The sequence below is a fragment of the Rissa tridactyla genome, chromosome 5, assembly GCF_028500815.1.
Source record: "Rissa tridactyla isolate bRisTri1 chromosome 5, bRisTri1.patW.cur.20221130, whole genome shotgun sequence".
Lineage (NCBI taxonomy): Eukaryota > Metazoa > Chordata > Aves > Charadriiformes > Laridae > Rissa > Rissa tridactyla.
The window spans coordinates 52058199-52075604 of record NC_071470.1 but is presented as its reverse complement, the minus strand read 5'-3'; the positions used below and the strand labels follow the sequence as shown (position 1 = coordinate 52075604).

The 17406-nt window shown below is 40.1% G+C and overlaps 1 protein-coding gene across 2 annotated transcripts in view; it reads right to left on the bottom strand.

The window, feature by feature from the left end:
- GRID2 (glutamate ionotropic receptor delta type subunit 2) overlaps nucleotides 1-17406 on the bottom strand; it is a 763919-nt gene that overhangs the window by 96989 nt on the left and 649524 nt on the right. For both annotated transcript variants that reach the window (XM_054202856.1, XM_054202857.1), the window contains 2 exons: nucleotides 15641-15779; nucleotides 5058-5253 (listed from right to left, as the gene is read on the bottom strand). In XM_054202856.1, the coding sequence (XP_054058831.1) occupies nucleotides 5058-5253; nucleotides 15641-15779 (335 nt within the window). The remainder of the gene's footprint in view (nucleotides 1-5057; nucleotides 5254-15640; nucleotides 15780-17406) is intronic.

The following is a 17406-nucleotide window of genomic DNA, read 5'->3' as shown; positions in this document are numbered from 1 at the left end:
GAGAAATATGCTTTCCAATGAAATATACCCCACTCCCCCGCCCCCATTAACTGACATGTTGACAAGCCATGAGACATTAAACGTGGTAGTGGCAGTGGATCGAGGCATTCCTCCTGTCATTATTAACGGCACTTTGCCGGCAAATCTAGCTCGGGTTTTATGTTGAGACTTGCTTTCCAGGAAAAGGACGCTGTATGACAAATGAGATGGAGCCAGACCACCCATGATAATACAAAGCGAGGACAGCAGGTGCATTTGGTACCCCCAGGCACCTGTCAGCTCCAAGTCATGGATGGTGCAGGAGAGGGTAATTGCAAAATAGATAAATTGCACATTCAGCTGTGAGCCTGAACACATCAAGGTCTTAAGGGTACTCCTGAGCCTTATTACTTGTAGAACAACAACAGAACATCTCATCTGCCCAAGAAACATCACCTCCGGAGGCAGAGGGGAACCAGGGAATCAGTGTCTGGGTTGATAACTAGTTTGCTAACCAACAGCTGCATAGTGTAGCTGATGCCCTCGTAGTGAATTAAGATATATGGAGGACTGGAGTACAGTATCAGCATTTTTATATGCCCGTGCCCTTTTTGCTTCCTATCCCTTTCTTAGCCACTGTCAAACTGCTGAATCACAGTACAGAGCCAATATCCAAAAAGTTTGTCTTGGTTATCTCTTGTTTCCAGTGTCTTTTTATTGGCCAACTCCATGGTCAGAAATGTTCACAACAGAGATGTATGGACTTGCATATATTAACTAATAACTTGCATATATTAACTAATATAACTATATTAACTTGCATATATTAACAGATCAGTGTATCTGCCACCAGAATGGCAATACCAATAGCAAATTTGCGAGTATATCAGGATAATTAGTTAATTCAGGAGCTTTTTTTCCCCATCGATAGGAATCTTCATGCTGTTGCTAATGCTGAAACCAAATTAGGAATAACCATGTCCAGTTATTAACAATTTGTTCTGGCACAGAATCGCAAACATTCTTGCCCCTTTCTTCCCCAGACAAATCATCTTAGCTAAGCTTTGTCATGGCTTGGTCATAGGTGGTTTAAACAATATTATTACTATTACAGTATTCTTAGGAAGGTAAAAATGCCATCCACAGTGTCGAGGGAAAACAAAAGGGCTCAGCAGTTCCTAGAATGTCTCCGCTGGCAATGCAAGTAGGATCACAAGAAAATCGAAATCTCAAGACCAAATTCCTTTTGATACTATCTGCAAGTTGAAGAGGAAATATTATGAGAGCCTAAAAGGAGTTTCTTTTACTGTACCTTCCAGAAACGTTATTTCACCTGACAGTCATTCACAAGTTTCCTATGGGCTAAATATTTTGCAGATAGACTTAAATAGACAGAGGTCTCAAACGCATTCAGATTCTGCTTATGCAGCCTGGGAAAGGAATTTTCCACTTTGTACTGCTGAGAAAAATGTAGACGCTGCAGGCTATGGTATCATGTTCAGAGGAACAAGGTGGGTAGGATAGGGCATTAGGCACTATTATACTCTAGGGAAGAAAGAGCAGACAGGGGCACAATGGAAGTGCTTCATTATATTTTAAATGGGAAGAGTTCCAAGGATAGGAAAGCCTGTGGTGCTTGTAAAGGATTAAGCAGGGTAATGTGCTTTTTAAGAAGACATAAAGAGGTATGTAATGTGATATGTTTAAGCCTAAATGATTTTTCTTGGAGTCCTCAATGAATGTTTAAGCAGGCATGACTTAGGCCTCTGTAAATCCTCTCCGAATAAATAGCTTCCGTGAAAATAGAGATTCCTTTGACAGAATGAGATGCATATTTCATAACCTATGCAAAAAAAGAAAAATCAATTTGAGATACATGAAACATTTAGGAATAATAAAGAAAAAAAGAAGATAAAAGTGAATATTCTCCAGAATAATCCAAGCATACACAGGAATACAGCTACCTCCCCATCCATTTTGATTTGACAGAGCAGGAAGACAAACAACTGAATGCTTCCCTACCTTCAATTCAGATCTTCAACGGCTTTTTGTTGCCTTTTGAGAAAGGAAGAGAGAATACATGGCAGAAAATACCTAAAGTGCCTGCACTTTTCAGACTGACTCCTGTTTGAGGTATTTAAAACTCTGCTCTCTCTTCAGGGTAAATCTGCCCAGCTGCTCTCCAACGAGACCTGACGGTGTATATAGCTGTTCACTGTGGATGGGATAGGAGCACACACACAGTGATACGTATGCACCTGATTTATGAGAAGAACAAGACCCATAAATATCAAAACCTTTAAACTTACAACAGCATGATCTTCTCATCTTATTTCTCTCGCCTGCCCTGCCCTCCTGCCAGGAAAAGCAGGTCAAGGCGGTAGATTGCCTGATGCAAAACGGGGTTGTGCAATCGTTGTCATTTGTCTGTATTGTATTTTCACTCGCACAGGTGCCATTCCCCATGAAGTCACTGGTACAGCAAGCGCGCAGTCCTGCTGAGCGAGCGGGATGATGCGATGAGTAAACCAGAGGTCGATTCCCCTCCCCTTCCCTCTGTTTATATATAGATTAGTATTAAACTGCTACTTTCCTCAAAATAAAAGAGAGTACCAGCTCCGCTGAAATTTGCAGAATAAAATCAAGAAAAAAACTACAGGATTTTCTAAGATATAACAAAAACGTTTGGCAATTCCTTTTCTGTGATGGCTACTTGGAAACACCATTTAATCTTGGAGAGGGTGCAGCGGGGAATGTTGTTAAGAAAGCATGTCCACCGCTTCCTAACGTCCTTCTTGCACACCTCTCTCCCACGGTGGTGCTTCCTATCACAGTCCCATCATGGTCATTAGGCAGCCTAGCGGAAATCCCTTTCCCTGTACCCATTTAGAGGCACTCGTTAAGTCTCAACCCTCACTTGGCACTCCAGGAACATGTGCTGAGGTAAAGACCTCGGAGAGCTCGGACAAACTGCTCTTCAGTCATGCTTTAGTGCTGATTAATGGTAGAAACAAAATGAAGCACAGAGGGAGACCTGTTGGTTTAGCTTGTTCAGGGTTATAATCTGGTTGAGTTAATAGCTCTGATGTGGCCAGTTAAATTTGTTCAAGATCCTGAAGAACATTACAAAGTACATAAATAGGCCGAGGAGACCCATGACTTTTTTCCTCTGAAATGTTTCCCTTTTTTTTCAAGTATTTTACAGAGATTATAATCTCTGACTCTTATCAGTTACCTTTTCATACATTAACTTTCTTTGCCTGAAACTAGCTTTTCACATCACATTCTTCATCCGGCTTTTTTTCTTGAGCAGGCCAAATACAATCTCCCCAAAGCTCCTGTGTGAACAGGAACTGGCAAATAATCTTTTTCTGTGTCATTTCTTCCTGTAAGGTGAAAGGAGAGAAACTGCACATACATGGGTGGATGTGTATGTTCATTAGAATTGGGCCTGAGCCCTTAGATAATTTAAAATGGGAAGGTGGTTGGCTTGCTCACATGCTGCAACCTGTTTTTTCAACACTATCATTTGCAAGTGCTTGTTCCTGGGAAGCAGGGCATGGGAAATTAAAGAACCCAAATATTTCCGGTTTTGTAGGATTTAAGACAGCAACTGCCATGTTTCCAGGAATGAGAAATAAAAGACTGTAATCTGGTATTACCTGCCAGCATGATACACTGGTTGTTTTTTTCAGCTAAACGTCATTAGTCAACACAGCTGTGTTTGACGTGCTCTGGTTTTTGATTCTTCTGAAACCTTTAGTATAACTTGGGAAGGTAAACCAGAAGGAGGGCAGCTGGTTTTTTTATACAAAGGAACCTTACAAACTGAACTAAAGCATGTTTTCTCAAAAAAAAAGCAATTTCCTCTAGCCAATAAATCTTCAGACTTTTTTTTTCTTGCTTTTTTCAGCTTATGACTTTTTCTAAAGGGGTTTCAAAAGTGCAGGTCTCCAGGGCTTCTCTTGCCTCTTCTTCCATGCTGTTCAGTCCTTCAGAAGAGAAAATATGATCTCACCTATACAGAGATTAGTGATTTTTAAAACTCCAAAGAATCTTTATTATTTTATGGTTCTTTTACCATCAAGAGATCATGAGCGATTTCATAATCCTTTTTAGCATACTCTTTTCTCTTACAGGTTTGTGTCCAGTGTGAAAACAGCAGAAATTACAGGTTTTCCTGGCAAATGGATTTTGGTGGAGATAAAAGGCAGAGTTTGCCCGGATTTTTAGAAGTCTCTAAAGCAAGCTTAAAATAAGTGAACATACAACTTCATGGATATTTGCTCCAATTCATATTCACATTTTGAAGTTTAAAATAAAAATCTACCAAATAGGATGTTTCTCAGATTTGATTTGAAACTCTGAATGTGAAGATAAAATGGTAGGGATAAAATTTGTGTACAGTCACTCATTAACCCATACTCACTCTCAAACTGAATCCTTTCATGTAGTACTGTTATTATAAAAGCCATAGCTGTCATCCAAAAACATGGGAGGGAACTACTGCATTCATAAATGCACCTACAAAAATTGAGTCCTGCTCTCAAAGTATTTTCTCACTGCTAAACTCACTACAGAAGGCAGCTGAGAGACGCTTCTTTAAAGACAGATCATCTTTTCCTGCCTGCCTCTCTCAAAACATATATGATTGAGAGCTACAGCTGAAAGCCAAGGTTTCCAGTGTCAGGATTCTACAAAAATAAGTTAATCAATGTCTTGTATTCAAAGTGCTTTAAGCTTTGTAGAGTACATTGCCACATCTTCTGAGGTTATAAATCCAGTGATCCTATTCCCATTTTGCATCCTGACAAATGCATTCATCTCTCATACCTATAAATCCTTTTCAGAGCAAACACTCTGGGTACTTATATTTTAAAATGTGACTGAAAACAAGCTACATAGCTGAGAAATCCTAATCCTCTGTGCCGATGCAATGGGCACGCAGAAATTGGTACCAGGCATGACCATTATCTGGATGCAAATGCATCCCTTCTAGTTAGAAGCAACAGCTAAGCAAATGCAGTGTTACAGCAGAGCATCTCCAATGGGAAGCGAAAACTAAGTCATAACAGTACCTTTTGAATGCCTGCGGTCGACTCCATGACGTTGTTCTCCGAGCCGTTACTTCTGTTAATCATCCGCCACATTTGGGAATACATGCTGTCCCTCTCGAAAGGATTCATCCCTTTCACTCGGACGTGCTCATAGACTGCGGAGTCCAAGACAGTGCCATAAGGAATATCCGTCTGCCTTGAGAGATCCTGGAGAGACCTTAATAGTTGGTGAAGAAAAGAGACACAGGAGACTTGAAGCCACATTTTCAAGAGGAAGGAGCTGCAGGCAAGCAAAGGGCAACACATAGGAAGATGGCTGTCAAGCCAGCTTCTCTTGTTGTTGTCTTTTTTTTTTCTTTTTTTCCTTAAAAGACAAAGTGAGACTGAAAATATGTTTTTATGGTTTAAGACACAAGGAGGAATATGAAGTGGGAGGAAGGGGTAGAAAAAATGAAAACGGATGAAAACAGAACACTGGAAGGAGTAAACTGAGAGCTCAAATGCTGAGAGCTCCTTTGAGCAGAGGCAAAGGAGAGAAGGGAGCATCGCAGTCCCTCCAGCCATACCCAGCAAGTTCAACAGAATTAACCACCTACAACAGTGCGGTGCCACTGCACACCCCGCTGCTGGGCAGCAGGAGCGTCAGCACCAGAACTCACTGAATCTAGCCCAAAGCACCTGGGCTGAGTACTTCTGTGTGCCACTGGGTTACACGGCAAAGAGCAGCTTTTTGGAGGTATTCCTGCACTGAAATGTGCACCAATCACATAAAGTAGGTCACATCCTACACTGTTTTCAGCTATAGGAAGATTTCTGTTGTGGTTTCACGAACTATCTTTTCGCCGTGGTTCATGTCATTTAGTCCAACAAATTTGCTCTACCTTACATCTTTTCTATTCTTATCCGTCCCCTATGAGCAGAAAAAATCAACCAATTTAGAGTTTCTAAAGCATACCAACTATGGCTTTGTCAACTCTGCTTTGGACTTAAAAAGGTACATTGGAACCCTTTAAAATCTCCTTACCTCTTGGCCTTTATTTTCCTTCCTATAGAATTGCTTTCCCATACCTTTGTTTCTTTAATGGCATTCATTAAAGTTTCAAAATAACTACTGCAATATGTCCAGTGCCTACAACCCATTACAGCTTTCCTGGCACAAATTAACTGTGTATAAACTGCACAAATCTAGCAGATGACATCTAAGGACAAATCAAGGGTGTGAGCGCTGTCTTAAAGTAGATAGTGGCAAGTTGTAAAAGCTTATCTCAGCCACAGAAAATGCAAACACAACTGTAGGAAACTCATAAATTCCAAGTTGTGTTTCTGAAACATGTAAATATAGAGGCAAGTGAAAATGTCCCTACTGGGGGGAAAAGTGAATTTTTAGGTGTTCCAGAGATGGCACCAAAGAAAACAATAATCGGATCTCAAAGGATATGTATGCCTCTGAACACAAAAGAAAGTAGGAAAAGACAAAATCAATAGAGCTCAATGGCAAGGGTTTAGAGGTTAGTTGAGACAAAAAGAAATCCTTTGAAATTCAGGCATATAGGCTTAGAAAAACATTGAACAAGAGCTAAATTCTAAGCAGATAATATATAGCAAATATAAGGAAGGGATAAATTTAATTTTGAAGGGTAAACAACTAATGGTATTAAAAACCCCACAATCCTCTCCTCTTTCTCCAACAAGATAGCATTCCTCCTCAAGAACATAAGCAGCAGGGAACCTGCAAAGAATCGGTACGCATATGGGATCATCAAGGGTGAGCTGCTAGATGAAGCTTTTCATGAAGTATATTGGTCTTCCATGAAAGGACTGAGACCTGCCCTTTTCGAGGAAAAAAAAAATGTGAGACTATAGTAGACTAAGATATCAGGAGAATAAGTACTGCAGCTAATTTGTCACTGAAAAGTAAAAAAAACAAAACCAAAACTATCAAGTCCAGATAAATACCTATGAGTTCTGAAAGATTAAATATGAAATGGCTGAGCTGTTAGCAAAACTAGGAAAACTCCTTATAGCCAGCATGTGAAAGGGAAACAGTAAATTCTTTTAAAAGGCTCTAGTGATAATCAGGGGAAATAAAATAGTAAACAACTAAGACATTATGCTTAGGCTTAATAAATAAACTAAAATAAGAATTGATAAAATTTTAAAGACCAGTCCTGAAGATTAGACATAGCCACCAAGTGGGTTTCTCCAGGGAAAGCAATTCAATCATCTATTACACTTTGAAATTATTAAAAAAACCCAAGACTTTCAAAAGGCCTTCATCTCATCAAACAATATACAGAATGTGGAAGTATGGACAGGCTACAAAGGAGGAATTTGGAAACATTTCCTGGCAACTCTGGATAACATTAGGAAAGTCAACACTCATCTAGAGTGGATGCTTTCAAGGGACCTCAAGGGTAACAAGAATAGCTTTTGCAGAATTAAAAGGCTGAACAAGGAAAGTGTGGACCTGTTGAGGGGAACAGCAGACACAGCTAAGGCTGAGGTGTTCTCTGCATTCTTTGCCTCAGTGTTCCCCAAGAAGGTCTCTCAGGTCTCGGTGGCTAGAGGCAGGGTTCAAGGAGGCAATGAACAACCAGCAGTAGGTGGTCAGGTAAATCCTAACCAGAAAGGTGGGGACTGACTGAGAGCACTAGATCCATAGGAGTCCATGGGACCTGGCAGACTGCATCAAAGTGTGCTGAGAGAGCTGGCCAATGTCCTTGCAAGGCTGCTTGCTTTAATTTTTGAAAGATGAAGGAGATTGGAGGAGATCCCTGACCACTGGAAAAAAGAAATGTCCAAACTATATTCAAAAAAGATAAAAAAGATGATGCATGGAATTAAGTCTAGTCATCCAACATCATAGAGTGTGTCCTCTCAGAGCAAATTTCTGAGCACGTGAAGAAGCTGACTGGGAACAGTCAACATTGATTAACCAAAGGTAAGTCATGGCTGACCAATCTGGTTGCCTTCTACAGTAAAATGGCTTGGTTTGTGGACAGACCAGAGAAATGGATGTAGTCTACATTAACTTTAGCCAGGCTTTCAATGCTGACTCCCACAATATTCTTGTATCCAAATTAGGTCCTTAGGTTTGTCTGTGTGGGAAACCAGATGGATAAAGTCCTGGTTGGATAATCAGACTCACAGGGTGGCTCACCTGGAGGCTGGTAACAGGTACCACAGAGGTCTAACCTGGGACATGTCTTTACCAATAAGTGGGAGAAGGTAAGAGCCCTCTTGTCAAGTTTGCAGATGATACGATATTGGGGAACCAGTCGATTGCTCAAGGACAGGCTGCTGTTCAGGCAGATCTAGAAAGGCTGGAGGAATGGGTCAACAGGAGTGGCAAGAAATTCAGCAAGGACAAACGCAAAGCCCTGCACGTGGGGAGGAATCACCCCCTGCAACAACCCAGGCTGAGGCGCAGCTCTGCAGAAAGCCACTCTGGTAGGCAGCGGCGGGCCTTGGTGAAAATTTCTCTCACCATTAGGCAAAATGTTGTGTAGAAGTAGGGGTATTACTGTTGCATTGACAGTCTCTCTATCTGTCAAAAGCATCACTGATAAAAGGCACTAGATAAATACAAGATATCGCATTCACCCATTCTGTGTTACTGCTGCTGCCGCTGCTGTTGCCAGTACACTCCTGTATCTCCTGGCAGTGCTCAGAAGTGCAACAAACTGCCACAGGCCGCATATTGTAATGTCCTGTAATTGCTGTGTTATTTGTCATGGATATTGCTAGAAGAGTATACAGAAAGTATTTACTGAGTCTCCATTTTCTAGTGACAACACCTAGCAAAATTGCAATCATTACAAGACTCTGTAGCCATATAATGTCTAATATAACAAGCAACAAAGCATTTTTCTGAAATATCATTGCTAACTGGTATATAAATGATCTATGCAGCTGCTGCCACAAAACAGTGCAGTTAGAAACAGCACAAAAGAAAACCAGCTCCTCTGTACATCTTGTGGCTATAAAAGCAGTCTTGCTATTTTCAGAAAGGCAAACCGAGACAAGACACGAGCTGTTAGTCCAGAAGTTGTACGACAATCAGGTATGGGAAGCGTACAACAAACAGCCTGAGAAGAGTGCCATCACACTCACGCGAGTGCCATCACACATCAACCAGCAGGGAAATAACAAGGAGGAGAATTGTGCCGATGCCTCCAGGAAGGCATGCTGTAGCTGCCAAGTCTGGCATTAACTTCAGTCTGCAGTTCTCTACTGTTTGGTGTGCTACCCTAAAACACAGGGTGCCTCTCAGCTGCCCTGCTCTGCATCTTTGCACAGTTGTAGGTGCTGCTCTGTGCTGAGAGAGCGCTGGCGAGAGGACAAGAGCAAGACAAGTACGAGTGTAAACTTTGTGGATGCGCTAAATGCTGCTGTCAGCAGTAAACCCCACGCTTTGGTTCGCCTGACCCTATGCTGAGGAGCGAGGGACTTCTGCAGCCTCTGAGGTGTCCCCGTGTGTATGCTGCTGCGTAGGCAAGCTGCAAAAAGGGAAAAGACCTATCACATCAGTGACTTCATCCCCGCGCACAAACATGTCAAATGGGATCGTAATATACGTGACCTCCTTCAGAAACTGTTTTTTATAACCTGCACCTCTGCAGACTACTGGAATGACATTCACAGCCTGGCAGCCGAGCTACAGCAAAACAAAGAGAAACGACAAACCTTGACAGAATAAAATTATTAAACCATTGAGGTTCCTTTCCAGAAGAAAGAATTTTCATAACTACTTTGCCTCCAGCTTGATTTGTAGGTTACACGTGGTTCAATGTGCCTTTATTCCTGGACTCAACAACTCAATCCCTGTTCAGACAAATACATTTAGTGGAGACATAAATCTCCAGTCTCACTACGTCACCCAATCTCACCACACAGCTGACTCATCAGATCTCAAAATAAGGCAAAAAGTATTAGTCAAACTGATTAATTCCTATGGGGTACACTTTGATGCCCAAATTCTGATACTTTGCTCCACACTGGGTGGGAGTTTTGCAATAGTTTTACTGATCTCACTAAAGCAAAGCACACATCGAACATGAATAAGGAAATTACAATCTCACATTTTAAAACATTTATCTCTCTGAATTTCTAATTTTGAAGCAATAAGGTAATGAATGCTAAAAGTCTTTAAAAGTAAAAAAGCATATATGTATTTGAAAAAACTGTTATAAAATAAAATAACTTTAACTGAGCTTGCATACAGAAAAATTCTACTCATAGGGAAGCGACCATGCAGTCAGGTCACAGTTCAGCTTATTTTTGGTTATCACTTATGAAGCATTGTGGGGAAAAACGTTGTGTGTGTTCTTTATGGTAAGTTTTTTTCTCATTGCAATTACTGGGATAATACCAATATTATCCCATACAATTTAACTACAATATAGGGCTATTCTGGGGATGAATTGAGTCCTTTGAGGATGAATTATTAACAGCTACATGTATTTTTCAGCACTTGTTGATTTTGTTTAGTATTCTGCACCTTAATCAGGCAGCAGTTGTCAGGTCACTTTCATTTTGTGGCTTAGTACAAATTAATGACTTTGTAATTTTAAAAAATTATCTCTGCTTTCAACTCGAAGAAAAAAAATTGTATTAGAATTTGCATATGTTTCTTTCCCCAAAGCGTACCTCTTCTATATATTCAAATCCTAGACTTAGAATTGGCAACATGTTGTTCATATATGTCAGCCAAAAGTGTTCAAAAAGTACACAGAAAATGTAGAAAAAGAAAAGGTCAGCTCCATAAAGGAATAACTAAATTCCTTTTAAGGTGATTAAATACCACTGAGGTCAGAGGCTTGGGCATCACAGTATCTTTGTAGCTCTGGCTTATAGATCAATTTAGGCTACCTGTGTTGGACTTGACTGTTGTACAAAACTGTCGGCAAGGTGTAGTCACCAAATTTCAGGAGAAAATAACGGATGTCATGGCTTACATTGAAGTCTTTATGACTAATTCAGATAAAGCTTTCCAATGCTTTTTTGGTTTGTTTTTTTTTGTTTTTTTTTTCCCCCCTAAGACATTAAGGATTAATTCACAGGCAGGTTTAGGGAACAGGGCACAAGTAAGCCTAGAGATTTGACTGTTGGCAGTGACAGCTGTGTCAGAAACTAGTAATACGGCTTGCTAGCCAATTTGAAGATCTGGGTGAAACATGCTAAAGGAAAAGTTAAAGAACATTCTGTTTTTCAGTGTAAGGAAATATCTACTCCAACTACTGCACTCTTGTGTAACCCCCTTTGCAGAAAACTTGTAGGCAGTTGCATTGAACTGTTTAAAGCCTTGGGATTATCTTAGTTCCAAGTGACTCATGGTTTAGGAAAAGCGTTGTGAAAAGAATGACTAGACAAAATAAGGATGACGAAAGGCCTGCTTTAATGCTATGCCTGCATTATTCGGAGTAAGAGGTCTTACCTATCAAATAGGACATACTACTTTGAACATGGAGAACGTAATGTCAAGTTCTTATTTTACAGAAGACACAAGATGCAGACTCTTCCCTATAACACGTACAACCTAAAGTCTTAATCAAGCTTCCACACTTTTAGAAGTGGATTAGATTTAAACATGAAACCACCTAACACCAGCCTTTCATATGACAAATCCTTTGACTTTCCCTCTGCCCACCTCACCTCCTCCACTTTCCTGCAAAATTTCAGTGCTCGCGAGCAGGTGGTGACACCCTCCCTTCACCCAGGAAAACAGCGCAGTGCAGTGCAGTAGTCTGAGTAAAATCAGTCTCTCTGCCAATGGACTCTAATTCAGTCATAAAGGAATCATAAAACACAGTAATGGCAATCCTGGCTCAGCGATGAAATTCACAGCATCAGCACCTTTGAGGAAAAAGCTCAAGACCTCCAAATTTATTTGGCATTTACCAAGAAAAGCCACACTTAATTACTATTCATTCGTGTTGCATTTGAGACAGTGATCTAAAGATTTAAGGAACATAAAAATTATGCTTTGCTTTGCTGCCACAATGTTTTGGCATTTGAAATGCTGACTGTCTTGATTTAAATATCATCTGCAATGTGGGTCAAGTGTGAATAAAAGATGCATCTAGGAACTACTTTATAACTTGCGTGTCTCTACTCTTGGTATTGCCTGTTGGCAGCAGACAAAAAGCTGAGCTCCCAAAGGTATTAAGAGTAGTCATTTGTTTGTAAAAGGAGATTTTTACAGCCACTCTTCTTCTTCTTCTTCTTCTTCCTCCAAGTTCATTTAAAAATTGTAACAATTTGATCCAAATTTTTAATCAGTGAAGCAGAGAACAAATGCCATCACCTTCAAGTGAGGGTATACAGCAAAGTTATACTTCGAGACTCTCTAGGGAAAGGGAACATTTCACTAGAACCCCTAGTGCACTGCCTAACAAAATTTTGTATGCTTTTCATCTCAAAATAGGCTTCTGGAGACCATGAGCCACTGAGGAGGAAGAGTGGCCCAACCGTCATACCAGCCGAGAAAGGGAAGCTGCAAAAGCTCTGAACACACTGGCTACACATCCAGAAGCTGAAATGCAGTAACTCCCAAAATGTTTCATTGAAATGAAATGTGCCATGGGCTGCTTGAATCCTCCTGCCTTTCGTAAAAGGTATCATAAGGACCATACCTTCAACAACACACTGCAATATCTGATGCTAGCTGGAAGTCTGAAATGAAAACCTATTAACTACTTGTTACATCTGTGCAAACCTACTGACTTCAATTTCTTTCATTTCTGTGACTTCTCTGAAGCTGGCTGGATAGCACTACAAGCAGAATCTGTTTTATTTTCTTTAAATACTTAAACTAATTTCCATTCTGGCCTTTAAAGCTCCCTAAGGTACAATTTGATATGTTAAAAAAAAAAAAAAAAAAAAAAAAAAGAGCATCAGAGCATCAGCTTGGTTCTTTATTGCTTATTCATGTTCCCACTTTGCAGTAATTCAGCACGGTAAACAAACAGCCTCTCTCTTATGTGCTGGTTAAGTTCCAATTTTGGCAGTTTTGTAAACTAAAGTTTTACACTCCCACTGTAGTTAGGATAACTTCATTCCCTAATGGATACTTAACACATCTAATTACTCTATTTTTGAGCTGAAAGCGCTGTTGAAAAATGTCTCCGTTCTTTCATTCCAGGAGCTTCCAGCTGCAACGTTTTCTACTGAATAAAACATTTTCAGTGACTTTGTCCATAAATAATACAGCACAAAGACCAGCGTAGTCCCAACTGTACATAATAACCTCAGAATTCCACTGAGGGTTTTCTAGTGACATCATAATAAACTGCAAGAAAAAGCTGAAGATGTATTAAATTATAGTTTGGGTATATTTTATTCATTTTTACACATTATAAGAAAACCCAGACATTTGTCACCATAATTTGAACATTTTTCTGGACTGCTTCAAAACTAGAAAGGACATAATTTCAAAGCAGGATGCAGAGGCATATTTCATATTTGTAAGGACAAACTGAATGATTGAATATATCATTATTATTTATTTTGCATGTACAATTTCCCATGTTGTTTCTTCACACTCCTTAGTCAAATGTAAGGCTTTTGAAACTAAAAAAAAAAAAATAATAAACCAACCTCCCTCAAAACCTTAAGATCAATGTTGACAAACATTGATGCAGAATATCATTTTACTCTCCTATCAATTGTGAAGGGAGTATAATTGGGACTACCGAGTCAAACAGTTGGGTTGTGTCAAAGTACCCCTGCAGCACTCCATCATCTCAAAGTCTGTTATTTAGATCTCAAAAGAAAATGTTAACTCTACTTAACTGGTCATACAACTGTAACAGAGGAATGATTTGCTCAGGTGATTTTAGTCTCTTTTACATGTCTCTGTCTCAGTGTGCTTAGCCCTCTAATAAATGAAAGTGTTGAGGTTGATAGCCCAGAAAGGAAAGATAACAGCACTCCATTTCCAATTGGGAACAGAAAAGGACTGGTAATGCCTGGGCATTTCAGGCCACTGGACATCAACTCCTCCTCCCCTCACCCAAGGAGCAGGGAGAAAAAGAAAGGGTTTATGAAGTGCAAGAGGATGCTCCTAATGGGAAGAGCCAGGAGATAATCATGCACTCCAAGTGAGGGACTGCTTCTACTCTTGGGTCTGAGTTTTGGCTTCCAATGGAAAATAAAACTTGGCTGCTATTGCAGATGTTTACTTGTCCATGTGCTGCTAAAGCCTGGATTGGTTTTAGTACATAGAAAATACTCACCTCGTGGATAAGTGCCTTAGTGCGACCACAGTGATTGTCTGGCATGCAGTGACACTTGAACCTAACCTGTGGATTCACAGGACGCCAAGGCTCCCCCTGCCCAGTCTCCACGAGTGGCTCACTGTCTCAGGGAGCATTTCAAAGAGATTTGGAAAGCAGCTGAACGAGAGGCAGCAAGACCTTAGGTGATGATACACAGAAGACAGGGACTTGAATCAACAACTGGAGTGAGAAAACTGAATTTTTCCTAAGGTCAGCTTTGAGCCTGACTCGAAGGCCAGGTTCTTACCTTTCTGGAGGAAGAAACACCACAGAATATGCCTCTTTTCTTTAAAGCCACTCTTATTTTTGCAAAGAAGGATTCATGGTAACGGCTAACTTTGTCACTCTCACATACTTTCATGGATTTTTAGCCTCAAGATTAAAAACCTGCTATGGAAAAATGGCCAGCTGCCCCTTGGATTGCTTGGCTAGCTAATGCTTCACTGTATTTTCTAGTCTCTGCTTTGACCCAAGAGGAAGGATTAGGGATGGGGGAGGTCACTGTAGCAGTGGGAGCGAGGATAACCCAGTGTGCAGCTTCCTAAAGGAGAGGAGACTGGAGAACAAAAGGGCAGAGTGAGAGGGTAGGAGACCTACAAAGGTTCCTGTGGTATGGAGAGATGAGATGAGATGATCTGGAAAAAAGGATTGGAAGGTGTGACAGAAAAACCGTTCACCATAAAAGGAACGGGAGGAGACAAGGGCATTCACACGGTGGGGCATGAAGCAAAAGAACCAATAGACAGAAAAAAGAGAACAATGTGATCTGTTAATGTAGTAAGAGAACACCTGGGAACAGAAGGAGCAAAGATAAATTTTTATCGTTTGTTGCTATTAACACATCTTTGCCTTGGCAAGAAAAGGTGAATTCTGCTTTGAGCTCCCCAAACACTGAAGAATCATTGGGCTCCTCCTGATCAAAGTGTTAGAGCACAGTTAGCGTGGGATGCATTTGAATGGGAAGTATAGCCTGAGAACACACAGCAACAATTTATGCTTACCCATTTCAAATATTGACACGCTGGTTATCTTAAACTCAATTGCTTCTGTGAAAATACGTATGTGTGCATACACATGTATGTATATGTGCCACAGAATAGTAGCTGTCAGAGGCCAACAGTTCTGATCCTAAAGACAAAGTGTCTCCAGGGAGACTGGAAGTTTATGGTATATTGTTATTGTTTTAGCTTCCAAACAACTTCTCAGGATGATAAAAATTTCTCCCTTTTTTCACTTTTAAGTAGAACATTCATACCCCTCCACGTGCGTATACATATATATATCTGTTTACCCTCCTTTCCCTGAATTGATTCTTTATCAACTTACTGGATGGAGTTCTCAATGCGTGTGATGGTGAGGAAAGCTGCTAGGTTTGCCGTGTAGGAGGAGATGACAATCAAAGCAAAAAGCCACCAAGCCCCCATCATCAGTCGGGTTGCCAGAGTTGTGTATGGCACCTCTCCTCCTGTGGGGAAGAAGGAAAAGCAAGAATTTTCATTTGGCAGAAAGAAACCCAGATCCTCATTGCTCATGCATTGCTCAGGAGAACTAGTCCCCAGGGTCAGCAGGGTTCTGCTAAAGCAGGTTGCTTTAGTAAACTGAGCAGGACTTCGAGCAACACTTTCTATGCAATGAGAAGTGCTGAAGGAAGCCCACACTGTCAACCATCATGACTGTATTTAATCTCTTTTGCTGTTGTGCCTTTAATTGCAATTCATCTGCCAGTCATGTCCAGTAATGGAAATAGACTTCAAAATCTCATAACAAAAAGAGCAAAAGTAAATTCTTACAATGTTCCTTCCTTAGAGATCTTATCTGCAAACCTTAATTAAGATTTGCATTCTTGAGAACATAAAGTTAAAAAAATAAATCATTAAAATATAATTATTTTTCACAGTTCTGTAGGCAGGCAGGTGCTCATGAGAGCCATGTGTATGTGTACAACTTGCTGCCAGTCAGCTTGGATGTGCAAAAATAAAAATCAAAGTCACATGTATTGAAGAAGACTGCAAAATTGTTTTGTATTCCCATAGTTGCTTTCCTTTAAAGTTCAACTGCCATGTAAACAAAACATTAGCAGCAACTAAACCTACCAGGATCTGAGCTGCGCACCACCACTTGTGTGAACAGAGCCCACTTTAGCAAGCCATGAAAAGCATTATTTTATATTCAAATAGCTGCCCCCAAAACACACTAGTTCAGAGTCTGAAAGAACTCTTTCAGTTAAAAACATACAAACCACAGATTTTTAGATGAAAGAAAATTCATTGTTTTAAAAATGTCCATTTTTGTCTGAAGTAAAAGTTTTCTCACATCTACAAGTAACTAGGGGGGAAAAGTGACTGCGGCAACCACCCACAGTCAACAGCTCAAGATGTTCACCTGTTTCTTCGCCCCCTATAATCATCAATTTGAAAATTTGTCATTATTTTTGAGGTAGCTTTCTCGGATGTAAAGTCTTGCGATGGTACAATAGCTGGGATACTCAAAAGCAAGAGCGGTTTGTTACAGATCCAATCATCTATAAGTATTTTGTGCTGGATCTTCACTTGCGTAAAAAACCTGTCACGTTTCCCCAAGCAAGTACGTTTAATAGAAACACAAATTACAGTTATTCCCCTTCCAAATTCAAATAATATTCAATTATGTAGACAAGCTAGGTATTTAATCAATGCTTGACTATGAAGGATCACCTTATTATTTTGTTCAAAGTTTGTCCTACCTATACAAAGCATTGGGAACTCTGCATCACCCTACAATAAACAAATTTGAAGCTTTTTTCCTACTTCAGTGGTGTGGGGTTGTACCATATGTGAAATAATAACTGATGCCATTATTTCTATTTTTGGTATATAAGTATTGAAATCCTTTGCCTTTTAAGAATTCCGGTATCGAAAGACAAAATCTATATTAAACCTGTGCAGTTGGAAATAAATTTCCTTTTATTTCCAAGATGCCATGTAATTATCTGAAATAAGAATCTACCGATCAGATTGGGAGATATTATTTCAATAAAAAGACTCTAAAAGATGAACATTAACTTCAACATCTGAAGATTTGGTTTTCTCTCCCACATAAATTTTAGAAGATTT